General features: G+C 37.7%; 1 protein-coding gene across 1 annotated transcript in view; it reads left to right on the top strand.

Moving 5' to 3' along the window:
* Nucleotides 1-11,824, top strand: part of KATNA1 (katanin catalytic subunit A1) — a 32,060-nt gene extending 20,236 nt beyond the window's left edge. The window contains exons 6-11 of the mRNA XM_043457245.1: nt 670-775; nt 1,984-2,142; nt 8,105-8,231; nt 8,729-8,863; nt 9,605-9,731; nt 11,477-11,824. Coding sequence (XP_043313180.1) covers nt 670-775; nt 1,984-2,142; nt 8,105-8,231; nt 8,729-8,863; nt 9,605-9,731; nt 11,477-11,675 — 853 coding nt within the window. The 3' untranslated portion in view covers nt 11,676-11,824. The remainder of the gene's footprint in view (nt 1-669; nt 776-1,983; nt 2,143-8,104; nt 8,232-8,728; nt 8,864-9,604; nt 9,732-11,476) is intronic.
* The last annotated feature ends 1,587 nt before the right edge of the window (nt 11,825-13,411 follow it).

Below are 13,411 nucleotides of genomic sequence, written 5' to 3'. Positions count from 1 at the left end.
CACAAATTTAGGCACATTCAGTTATGTATTTTTTGTTAAAACTTTAGGTATAGTTTTGGTATATATATATTTTTTAATTGGTATATATATTTTAATATATTTTAAAATATATTATCATGTTATATATCATAATTATTATTGTGCCATGTGTACTAGTAGTTGTAGGAGTGGTGGTGGTCTCGTGGTTGATGATGATTTCGTGGCAATCTCTATGATACTTTTTAACCTTGTCCACCTCCTGGTAGAGTGGGGGCAAAGCAGCTGAATTACAACCTGTGTCTGCTTTATGCTGTGTTTATTCTTATGTTTGTTTGTTTGTTTCAGTGGGCTCATTATTTCTAAACTGTGGAATTTATGGAATGAGCATTTTAAGAACAGAAATTTAAAATAAGATGGCATAGTAACACTTAAAGAATAGGCCTGTAGACCTGTGTTCTCATCCGCCAAGCTGAAAACCATTACTGCCAAGACTTGAACTCAGATCGTGCCCTTTCTGTATACTGGCTGGTGTGGCAGGAGCCTCCTCACAGTGTGTTAGTTCACTGGTGCCTGGGAAGAAGCTTCACATTCTGTCAGCAGCATAAAATCATGTGCTTTCAGGGACTCAAGAATGACTACACTGAATTAAATATGTGATCTAAGGTTTTAATAAAATATCTTCTCTTTCAGGGATGATATTGCTGATTTAGTAGAAGCTAAAAAGTTGCTTAAGGAAGCTGTGGTATTACCAATGTGGATGCCAGAATTCTTTAAAGGCATTAGGAGGCCATGGAAAGTAAGTTTCTTACTGTAACAGCGTTGTCAAAGCAAAGGGCAAATGCATTGTGTAGAGAGCCAGTATTTACCTGTGTTGAGGGAAGGGGGAATAGAACATAGAGCAGGTACAGAAAAATTTAAATATGTTGTGTTATGCAGACCAAAACCTACTGCAAGGTTTCCAGAATAGGAAACAGATGCAGTGTGATCTTTGAAAAGGTATACCCATGGTAGATTTATAGTGAACTTAGATTTGAAAATATGAACAAGTTGCCTAAATACTAAAATACTCCGTGTTACATGTTGTGTTGCAAAACTTGTGTATTTCTTGGAATTGTTCTTAAGAAATTAACAAGGCATATCTGCATCTAATGAGTACTCCTTTTTTTAAAAAATGTGTTTATATGTGGCTTCACTGGGTCTTCATTTCTGCACGTGGGCTTTCCCTAGATGAGGCAGGCGGGGGGCTGCTCTCGGGTTGCGGTGCACGGGCTTCTCGTTGCAGTGGTTTCCCTCGTTGCAGAGCACGGGCTCTAGGTAGGTGCTGAGGCTTCAGTAGTGGCAGCCCTCAGGCTCAGTTGTTGCGACTCCCCGGCTCTGGAGCACACGCTTGGTAGTTGTGGTACGTGGGCTTAGCTGTCCTGCAGCATGTGGGATCTTTCCAGAGCAGGAATTGAACGCGTGTCCCCTGCATTGGGAGGTGGGTTCTTTACAACTGCACCACCAGGGATTCCTAATGAGTACTTCGTAAAAGTCACGTGCTGATCTGAAAAGTATCCAAAAAACTCTTGGATTTGGGAAATGTGCTAATGGCTCACTCTGTACTTGTTTTTTGGAATTCTTGAAATGTAAAGTGATAAGCAAGATACAAACTTCTAGACATACCTTGAGTACAACCATTTAAAAAAAAAAAAATAATTTGTTTGAGCAAAAGGATTAGCAGGAAATATATCTAGATCCTAACGGTACCTGTGTTAGGATATGATATCAGTACTATAATATTGATTATATTTTTTCTCATCTTAGTTCCAAATTTTTAATAGTGTGTAATTACCTTACTTTTGTAATGCAAAAAGTAAATTTGTGATAAAATATCCTTCTGTTTGTCTTTTACATATCTCAATATTATGTATAAGTTTGTTGAAGATTGATTCTTAGTAATGGAATTCTTGTGAATTACAACAACAGTAGATAAACCCTTTACTGACATTGTTATATTCCCAACAGGGAGTGTTAATGGTGGGCCCCCCTGGCACAGGAAAGACCCTCCTTGCTAAAGCAGTAGCAACGGAATGTAAGACAACATTCTTCAATGTCTCTTCATCAACTCTGACTTCCAAATACAGAGGAGAGTCTGAGAAGCTTGTTCGTCTTCTGTTCGAAATGGTGAATGTTTGAGACAACTCTAATGATTCTTTACTTCTAGAAGGGAAGAAAATGAGTTGTAACTAACTCCATGGTGTAGAATCGCCAGGCAGGATGCTCTTGTGCCCAGGGTGTGGTTCCTGTGCCCTTGAAAGAAAGTGAAAAAGAAAAAGTGAAGTCGCTCAGTCATGTCCGACTCTTTGCAACCCCATGGACTGTAGCCTACCAGGCTCCTTCATCCATAGAAACTTTTTACTAATGAATTACTTGTGTTTCTCTTTAACTCCTTTTCTCTGGAGGACTGACTGTCTGTTAGCTTATGGACATGCTCATGCTATGGGATCCGCGTCACTGATCTGCTGTTACAGGAATGTGGAATTATTATGTTTTTTAAGCCAGGCTTTCTTATAGTAAATTCAGTATTGGTAAATAATAGGGAAAGGTGAAAATCACAAGTAAATATGGAACTGAGATTACCTCCGATCTATTCACTGTATCAAATACCTGGAGTTTAATATCATAATCTTTGAACCCAGTTCTTTGCTTCTTTCTTTGAGTTTCTTTTTCCTTCATCCACTGCCACAATTCTGAGTATCAGTAGAAGAAATATAATTCAACAAGTTCTGACTGAGTGGGTTGAATTCAATAGCTTTTAGACTTTTAAGTTTCACTTAACTGTTTCTATCTTAACTCATTTAAGAAATTGTGTAGTTATATGCATGAAGACAGAGGTGCGTTTATTATGTAAGTAGTAACAAAGATTTATATTCTTAGTCATGGTGGCCAAAATCTTAGATGATCATGCTAACATTATACCACATCTTTCTTCCTAGGCTCAGGATAAGACAAAACAAAAACCCTCACAATTTCATGTTATCCATTTCTGTAAAGGTTTCTTCCTGTTTCAGTTCCCTTTTTTTTCCCTTCAACTGCGATAATTCATAAGGCAGAATGTAAGTTCTGACAGGTTCTTATGGACTATTAATAGTCCATTCCACAGTAGGTGTCTAATGGAGAACCTCTTAGATCATCTTGAAAAAATTTTTTGCCATTTGCTTCAGGGGTAAAAATTACCAGTATTCCAGAATAACTTGGTGTTTTAAAAATGTAAGCTGAGTAGAATGAATGGCTAAGTATGGGGTCATTAGAGTCAGATGGCCTGACTTAGATCCCACTTCTGTCACTTTCCCAGCTAGCTCCCCATGGGAGAATTCCTCTCCTGTTGCTCAGTTGCTTTATCTATAAGAGGAAGACAGTAATTTAGGACCTACCTCTAATGTTTAAGTACAAGCTGAAATCAAGATTGCAGGGAGAAATATCAGTAACCTCAGATATGCACATGACACCACCCTTATGGCAGAAAGTGAAGAGGAACTAAAGAGCTTCTTGATGAAATTGAAAGAGGAGAGTGAAAAAGCTGGCTTAAAAGTCAACATTAAAAAAACTAAGATCATGGCATCTGGTCCCATCACTTAATGTCAAATAGATGGGAAACAATGAAAACAGTGACAGACTTTATTTTCTTGGGCTGCAGATTCACAGCATGTGGTGACTGCCGCCATGAAATTAAAAAACACTTGCTCCTTGGAAGAAAAGCTATGACCAACTGAGACAGCATATTAAAAAGCAGAGACGTTACTTTGCCTACAAAGGTCTGTCTAGTCAAAGCTATGGTTTTTCCAATAGTCATGTATGGATGTGAGAGTAGGACCATAAACAAAGCTGAGTGCTGAAGCATTGATGCTTTTGAACTGTGGTTGGTGTTGGAGAAGACTCTTGAAGAGAGTCCCTTGGACAGCAAGGAGATCAAACCAATCAGTCCTAAAGGAAATCAACCCTGAATATTCATTGGAAGGACTGATGCTAAAGCTGAAGCTCCAGTACTTTGGCCACCTGATGTGAAGAACTGACTCACTGGAAAAGACCCTGATGCTGGGAAAGATTGAAGGCAGGAAGAGAAGGGGACAGCAGATGAGATGGCTGGATGGCATCACTGACTCGACGGACATGAGTTTGCGCATGCTCTGGGAGTTTGAGATGGACAGGGAAGCCTGGCGTGCTGCAATCCATGGGGTCGCAAAGAGTCAGACACGACTGAGCGACTGAACTGAACTGACCTAATGTTTGGAGGGTGAAATCAGCCAGTACACTTCAGCTGCTTAATATAGAGCCTGACATAAATATTTACTATTACTTTTTAAGAATTATTTGATTATTTTTTAATATAGGGAGTTTTTTTATTTCTTTAAATTGGAGGATAATTACTTTATAACACTGTGTTGACTTCTGCCATACATCAGCATGAATCAGCCATAGGTATATAAGGTAGGGTTTTGTATTGAGGAAAAAGGACTGTTTTCTTCTATGAGGGAAAGCCTCTTACAAAGTGCTTATATGTAATTTTTTTTTATAGTGCAGTTTATAAAGACATATCAAACAACTTATTTTTTACTGGCTTCCCTGGTGTTGCCTAGGAAAATCTTAACCATCTTTAAATCTTATCCAGAGGGTGCTCCCTTGAGCTGCTTACTTGAGCACAGGCTCAATCGCAAACCAGTGCCTGTAGTTTTGGAGCTCCTGCCTCTCTGAATTTTGTTTATGGCTCCTTTGAAACCAGCTTGATTTTTCTGCTTTTCATCATGTGGCCTCTCTCAAGGAGTAAAATTGTACTACTGCCTCTTATGTCATGGCTTTGACTGCTCTGCAGATGACTGCCTCTTATGTGCCCGGCCCCACCAGAATCTTTCAAAGTGAGCATGGCTTAAGGCCTATATTATGAATAAAGCCACTTAAATATTACCATTACTATTTTTAATTAATTTATTTTTAATTGAAGGATGATTGCGTTACAGTATTATGTTGATTTCTGCCATACATCGACAAATATTGTTTTTAAATTATTTATTTTCAGCTGCACTGGGTCCTTTTTGCTGTTCCTGGCTTTCTCTGGGTTCTGTGAGGGGGCTACTTTCTAGTTACATTGTGCAGGCTTCTGGTTTCACTGGCTTCTCTTGCTGTGGAGCACTGGCTCTGAGGCTCAGTAGTTGTGACTCGCAGGCTCAGTTGCTCCATGAGCATGTGAAATCTTCCCAGACCAGGGATCAAACCAGTGTCCCCTACATTGGCAGGCAGATTCTTACCCACTGTAGCACCAGGGTAGTCCCACTTAAATATTATTAAAAATCTGTCCAGAGGTTTTCACACGAGTTGGTACAGACATTTAAAAATTTAACTGTATATTTTTTTGTTATATTGTCAAGAACTTTCATTTTCAGGTGTCAGAAATCTAATCATGGGACTTCCCTGGTGATCCAGTGGTTAAGACTCTGCACTCATAATGCAGGGGTCGTGGGTTCCATCCCTGGTCTGGGACTATCAGCCCACATGCCATAGGTGCAGCCAATAAAGGAAAATAAAAGTCTAATCAAATCAGTTTAAACAACAAGAATAATATGTTGGGTGACATAACAGAATTATCAGGTTACATTTTATATTTTTAGGTCTAGCAGGATCCAGCAGTTCAGATGTCCTTGGGAATTGTTTCTGTCTAAACATTTGGCTCTTTTTACCTCTGGGTTGACTTTGATGTTGGCAGATCCATATGGTGACTAAGATAGCTGTTAGAAGTTTAAATCTTATTTTTGTTGTCCTTATGGTAATCCCTAAGAATTAGTCCTCATTTCTCAGTTGTTCCAGCAAAACTCCAGAGATTAATGTTTGGCCTTACTTGAGTCACATGCTTGTGCCTGGACTCTCCTGGGACTCCAGCAGAGGTTGGCCTCATTTGAAGTAGTGGAGTAAGAATGAGAAAGATAATTTATGTACAAATGAAAAGGAGAGCTTCTCTTATCAGAAGAAGGGGTGCTGTGCAGGCAGAAACAGTTGGTGTCCTCTTCCACATCTCTCTATGATACCTTCCCAGGTCATCCAAACCAAATTTTAAATGTGCCACATAGCCTCTGCTTTAATTTAGACCTTTCTATGTACCCCTAGTATGGGGGGAAACTCAAATCTAGTAGTTTTTGCTTGAAAGTTGCTTTTTGTCATTGGTTCTGATGGTTGCTAGCTAGAATTTCAATTACAAATTTTCTTTTATGTCTGCTTTTTTCTTTCTTTCCCTCCATCCAGTTTATTTTCCCCCTCTGTTTCTTGAAAAGAAAGCAGAAAAATGTTTGTACATAGTGCCTAAAACCCAAGTAAAAGGATACCTTAATTAAAAATGGTATTATCCTTTAGGAGGGAATAGATAACTTAGAATTCAAGTTTTTAACTAGAAAGGAAAGTGAGATTTAATATTAGGATTTTCCAAGTGAACAGACTAAAAGTAAATCTGTACTTTGGAGGCACAGTCTTTCAGCACAGTTAATCGCGTTTTAGAGGGGAATGAATTGTAACCTCATGGTCAGAAGAATTGGTGGACCTAGTACAATTGCATGTTCAAGTCTGTGTGTTCATTTGCCATTGTGGACTTCTATTTTTAGCAGAACCTTTAAAATGCTGTTTGTTCACTTAAGCTCTGTTTTGAGAAATCTTTGCCATCATTTAGTTTCAAGCTTTCTTGTGTGGTGATTCTGTAAGTTTGGATATTTCATTTAAAAAATGATTAACAGTAAATATTAATTACTATAATAATATGGTTCTTATTAACCATACTCCAATAAAAAAATAAAGTATACTAAAAACAAACAAAAAAAACACAAAAATAAATAGATAAAATAAAAGCTGCTTCTGTCTCCTTAAGAAAACGGTGATACTACTGAGTCTTACACAGCTGTTTATTAGGTTAATACTTGACTGGTGGATCAATCTTCCCTGTCCTTTGATTTGAGGAAGAAGAAATGCATTTGAGGTACAAAAATAAACTTGGGGGATATTATTCAGCCATAAAAGAGAATGAAGTACTGTACATGCTATAATATAGATAAACATTGAAAACATGCTGAGTGGAAAGAAGCAGACACAAAGGCCATGTATTGTATGATGCCATTAATTTGAAATGTTCAGAACAGGCAGATGCTTAAGGACAGAAAATAGATCAGTGATCACCAGAGGCTGGGGGAAGAGAAGTGTGGGTTATTGGGCGGGGGGAGGCACTGAAATGTTCTGGAATTGACAGTGATGATGGTTGCATAATAGTATTAATATGCTGAATGCTGAATTGTATATACTTTAAAATGGTTTAAATGGTGAATTTTTTTGTTATATGAATTTTATCTTTAAAAAAAGTCCGTTTTAATTGATTCTTCTAATTGACCCTTGAACAATGTGAAGATTAATCTGCATGTAACTTATAGTTAGCCCTCTGTATCCATAATTCCTCTACACCCTCAGATTCAACCAACTTAGGTAGTAGTATAGTATTTATTACTGAAAAATATCTACATGTAAGTAGACCCATGCAGTTCATACCCGAATTATTCAGGGGTCAGCTGTTCTTGTATTAGTCAAATGAAAAATGGCAATTTAATTAGAATTCCTTAGAGAGAATTTATATTTATAAAATATAAATTTAAATATATTTATACATTATATAGTATATATATTAAAATAAATTACATATAAATGAAATATTAAAATTTAAACATACTTTAAATATTTATATAAATCTATGTGATATTAATATATAAGGTAATGGTTCTCTTTAACAAAATTTTTTCTGAAACTTTAGAACGCTTATCAGAATCTATAAATGTCTTCCCCTTATTGTTATCCATACCATTGTAATGTACAGGATAATCCTGTATTTATATGACTTATGTATAGCCCATTAGAGTGTTGAATAATATAGAAATTGCCATGTAATATTTAAGTATACAATAAGTCTGTATTAAAAGCTGTATTTTAGCTCTTCCAATTCTCTCCTCAGAACAAGAGGGAGCGATGCACAGTGTGGACAGGCTCCTCCACTCTTTTCTAATTGCTTACCTGTAGATTACTTTTAAATGGAATTAAAAACCTGGTGTTGCCTGGTTTCTTCCTGCAGGCTCGATTTTACTCTCCAGCTACTATATTTATTGATGAGATAGACTCCATCTGCAGCCGCAGAGGGACTTCTGAAGAGCACGAGGCAAGCAGAAGGGTGAAGGCCGAGCTGCTGGTTCAGATGGACGGTATGCACGAGTCTAAGCGTGAGCGAAGCTCCACTCAGGGCTCACCCCAGCTCCAGTGACCAGGGCTGGCGAGTAGGTCCTGGATCGACAGCAGTAAATGGGGGATGCTGACAGTGGTGACACATCGGAAATAATGGCTCTTCCTTCACTGGACACCTTTTGTCATACACGCTGATCTCATTCTTAGCCATGAAACTGAAACAAATGCAGATCAATTGGCCTTAGAGGGGGATATGTATGGTTTTGAAGAATTTTTAAAATTGTTACAGTTTTGCTGAACTAGTCTTTTTATTAAATCTGTTTTTGAGTCATATTTTCTGCATGCTACAAAAACTCATTTTTCTTGAGCTGCAAACTCACACATGTACCAGTTTGCTTTGTAAGTCTTAAGGAGGCTTGATAATTACATTGCTTTTAATGTTGTGCTAAATATTTGAGGATAAGTATTTGAGCTTTGCTTTTCTTTTTTTTTCACTATGTTCTTACCCTTCCTCAAGGTGTTGGAGGTGCTTCTGAAAATGATGACCCTTCCAAAATGGTTATGGTTCTGGCAGCTACTAATTTTCCCTGGGATATCGATGAGGCTTTAAGACGACGTCTTGAGAAAAGAATCTATATTCCATTACCATCAGGTATCTTCATTTGAATCAGGAAGCTCATGTTAACTTTTTTTAAAAATATTTTTTATTTTATTTATTTATTTGGCTGAACCAGGTCTTAGTTGCAGCATGTGAACTGTTAGTTGCAGTCATGTGGGATCTAGTTTCCTGACCAGGGATTGAACCCAGGCTGCTTGAATTGGGAGCCAGTCTTAGCCTGGCTGGACCACCAGTAAAGTCCCTCATGTTAACTCTTAAGTAGTTTTGCTAAATTTTGAAGTTTGGTATTAATTAACTTTACTTTAAAAGACAAACCAGAGACCCAGAGGGATGGGATGGAGAGGGAGGCGGGAGGGGGAATCAGGATGGGGAACACATGTAAATCCATGGCTGATTCATGTCAATGGATGGCAAAAACCACTACAATATTGTAAAGTAATTAGCCTCCAACTAATAAAAGTAAATGGGAAAAAAAAAAGACAAACAAGTTCAATTAAAAATGTAAAAACTAAAAAAATTTCAATTAAAAAATTATTTTTCAATTAAAAAATTAAAATTTAAAAATAAAAATTCAATGAGGAATAGCTCTTAAATTTTTTAAGCAAATGAGCTCTAAGAATTGAAAAACAACTTCTTAAAGTAGACTGGAGAAAAATAAAACATTGTGTATGTTGGTATTTATATGTATGTTTATATTTGTTTATATTTATATGTTTATTTTTTATATATATTTATATTTATATATATTCATTTATATTTTGTTTCTCCTAATAGCAAAAGGCAGGGAGGAGCTATTACGAATAAGTCTCCGTGAGCTGGAATTGGCTGATGATGTTGACCTTGCAAGTATAGCAGAAAACATGGAGGGTTATTCAGGTGCGGACATTACCAACGTGTGCAGGTATGAATTATTTTGGAAGTATGGGTTTTTGTTTCTGGTTCTGGTTTTGTTTTTAGGAAGCATAGAATTTTGTCAGTGTAAACTTCTGTTATGAAGTTTTTATGCTAAATGAAGATAGATGAAGAATAAAGACCCACATAATATAACCTAGTCAGAGACACAAGTTTTGGCATTAAGCTAGTGTTAGCTGGTGCTAGTAAAGTCATGTGGTTATCTTGTATGTCATTGAAGACTGTGGTTCATTTAAAAGCTACACGTTCAAGAAGGTAGTGTTAAAACAACTGATATAAAATAGAAAACCAGTAATTGTCTTGGTTTTAGAAAAAAAAGTTTTAGGTTTTAAAACTTTTTATTTGCATACTTTAAAAAGTGTGCATTCCAGTAATTAAAATCATTTGAACAGCAGCAAAGTCACTCTGCTTACACTGTATTTTAACAGCCCATAGGACACCTTGGACCAGTTTGCTTTTTTACTTTAGATTTCACTGTCACCCCACTTAGCTTCTTCCTTCACCACCATGTAAATTCTTCTTCTTCCCCAGACAGGCAGATAGATGGGAGAGGCAGGAATGGCCTTCAGCCCTCCTGTCAGTAGTTCTCCTCTGATGTGAAAAGGGCAGCACAGTCATTTAAATTTGATCCACACTCTTTGCATCTTACAAAGTTAAACAGCTAAAAGAAGTAAAATAAGAAGGCAGAGCTTGTGGAATGCTTATTGGCGTCACTTACCTTATTAAAACTTGCCTGCTTCTGTTCAGTCATTTGTTTTGAAAGCAGTGGATTTGTCTCTTCCATTTGTTTCTGTCTTCAATTTTGACTTACCAAATTTGATAATCCCAGCCACTTTGGGTGTGTCAGACCTGGTTGCAGAGGAAGCCCAGCTGGCAAGACTGAGCGGAGTCGTCTGCACTGTGACTGCTGCCAAGTGCCCGGGGGAGAAAAAGTAATGGCGGCGCACTCATTCAGTGTGTGGTTCCATAGGAGACATAATCTAACGTAGATTGATTCGGCACATCAGAAGGAAATACAGTCTCATTTTCAGTGAAGTGTCATAAATGTGATAGGAATATCAGTAACAAGAAAAGATGGTCTCTACTTCACGTGATTGAAGTAGGTTTTGTCCTAATCTTGGTATTAGTTTGGACATTGATTAGGAAGGTACTTGACTGCACTGGTTTACTCACCTCCAAAGTAAGCATTCCATGCAGGGCTGACGTGAGGATTAGCAGTAATGTGTGTATGAAACAGCTTTGTGGCTGTCGCTTTGCACATGTGGTGGCTGCTGGTAAGGATCAAAGTGGGTGAAAGCAAGGAGGTAGTTGAATCTTAAGTTTCTCCTTGAAAAATACAGCACTAATACAGAGGAGGGGAAAGGAGAGACCACTTGATTGTTTAGCTTTTCTTACACATGCAGTAGAAAATATTTAATTTTCCAGCTAACAAGTTCTCTCCTGTCCCTGTGATGCTTATTCTTTATTTTATGGTACACTTTAAAAAAAACTCAGTTGCCCTCATGTTACATCCTTCTACTTCTTCTTGGGCTTTTTGCTCAGATTTAACTGCTAACAAAACAGCTCCAAAACAGGCCTTGCAGTTCAACACTAGATTCTGTGCAGTACTACTTATGTATACATAATAAAATAATTGCAGAATAACACATGAAATGAAAAAAACCTTCTGTTCACAGTTTTTTATTTGACCAGCACATCACTTTGTGGTTTTTGTCTTTTTAATTTAAAACCTAGGGATGCATCCTTGATGGCAATGAGAAGGCGTATTGAAGGTTTGACCCCGGAAGAAATCAGAAATCTTTCAAGAGAAGAAATGCACATGCCTACAACTATGGAGGATTTTGAAATGGCTTTAAAAAAGGTTTCAAAGTCAGTGTCTGCTGCAGACATTGAAAGATATGAGAAATGGATATTTGAGTTTGGATCATGCTAAATTCTCACATGTAAACTGTGAGCAACCTTGCATTAAGTGTTTGAATAATTAAATGTAGTATTGCACCAAGCGCTATATTTTTTTAAACTTTCGTTATGGTAAGAGTGAAAAAAAGTATGATTCTGAATAAAGGCAATTTTTTCAAGTTACAAGCAAACTTGTTTTACTTTAGCATTACTGTATTTCTCTTTCACTGACAAATGTTATAGCACAAGTACTATTACTTGGCTTGGAAAACTGTCTTTATGTGCACTTCTGAGTGTATCCTTTTGTCTTCCACTGCCTGTGGCTGCTGTTGCTTCTGAAGAATAAGACTGGCTCTAGCTCTGTAGGTGCCAGAGGATAACTGAAAATTCCTGAACATTTTTACACAAGTAGCCAATTGAGTGACGCCCGAACCACACCCACTGTGCTTTCCTTCCTGCCTGGTGTTATGGCCGGTTTCCCTCCTGGTTCTGAGAGAGCTTTAAAGGCCCCTTCATTTTACTGTGCAGTTTAAAAGGAAAAGTATATGTATATACACATCTGTACAGTCCTGCCTGCCTGACTTTATTCTGCCCACATGGAAAAGGCTGCCCTGCAGGCAAGAAGCTGCCTTTACGTTCGAGCTGCTCACTGTTCTCTAATGAAAGTCACTAACCCATCACTCATGGATGCACTGTGTAATTAAAATAATTAACAGTACAAATATACATTAATGAAATAAACAGTAATGGTATAAAACTTCAGGTAAGATTTCTACTTGTAATTCCTTGTAAAGTAATACTTACTGGATCACCCCAACCATAGAAAACAGAGCCTCAGGAAGACCACATGACTTGCTGAGGTCTCAAGTATCACAGGTGAGGAGAGGGGGCAGGCTAGGAGCTGCTGACTGCCGGGCCTGCACCGCCAGTGAAAGCCTCCTGCGGTGTTCTCACAAGAGGCTACAAGCTTATGCTTAAAGGATGAAATAAGACCCTGTCCTTGTTTGAAGTTAGAACTGGTGATTTCTAGCAACTTAGTGAAGGACATTAAAAAAAAAGTGTTAATTGCTGAGTGACTTTGGGATCAAATTATTATTTGTCTAGAAGATGGACACAGTACATTAATTACACAGGGCTGTTATTCCTTATTAAAAACAAGCAGAATGAATGACTCCTTTACTACCTGTCATCCTTCCACTACACGTACCTATTGAGTCAAAATTGAAGGTGGTTTTAAAATCCAGTCATTTCCCTCTAAAGTATTTTATTTTTTATTTTTATTTTTTTTTCCTCTAAAGTATTGTAAATGATGCTTGCTAAATCACTTCAGTCGTGTCCAACTCTTCACAACCCTATGGACTGTAGCCTGCCAGGCTCCTCTGTCCATGGAATTCTCCAAGCAGGAATACTGGAGTGGGTTGCCATTCCCTTCTCCAGGGGATCTTCCCGGCCCAGGGATCGAACCCGTGTTTCCTGTGGTTCCTGCATTGCAGGTGGATCCTATACCACTGAGCCACCAAAGAAGCTGTTTAAATGATGGGTTACAATTAAACTTAAAGAATTTTAATAGAACAGAAAGTATCACATGGGGTAAAGGTAAGAATTATATGTCCTAGATCATACTGTAAAATATACGTCAGTATGGGTGATGGTTAAAAAAGACCAAACATTATTGTGGGGTAAACAGGATTATACTGACAACCGTGAGAGCAAAGGCACATCTAATTAGACAACATTGATGGACTTACTAACTGATATGACCCTTGGTTT

This window comes from Cervus canadensis, chromosome 33 (assembly GCF_019320065.1).
Source record: "Cervus canadensis isolate Bull #8, Minnesota chromosome 33, ASM1932006v1, whole genome shotgun sequence".
NCBI lineage: Eukaryota > Metazoa > Chordata > Mammalia > Artiodactyla > Cervidae > Cervus > Cervus canadensis.
This window is presented reverse-complemented; position numbering and strand designations above follow the sequence as displayed.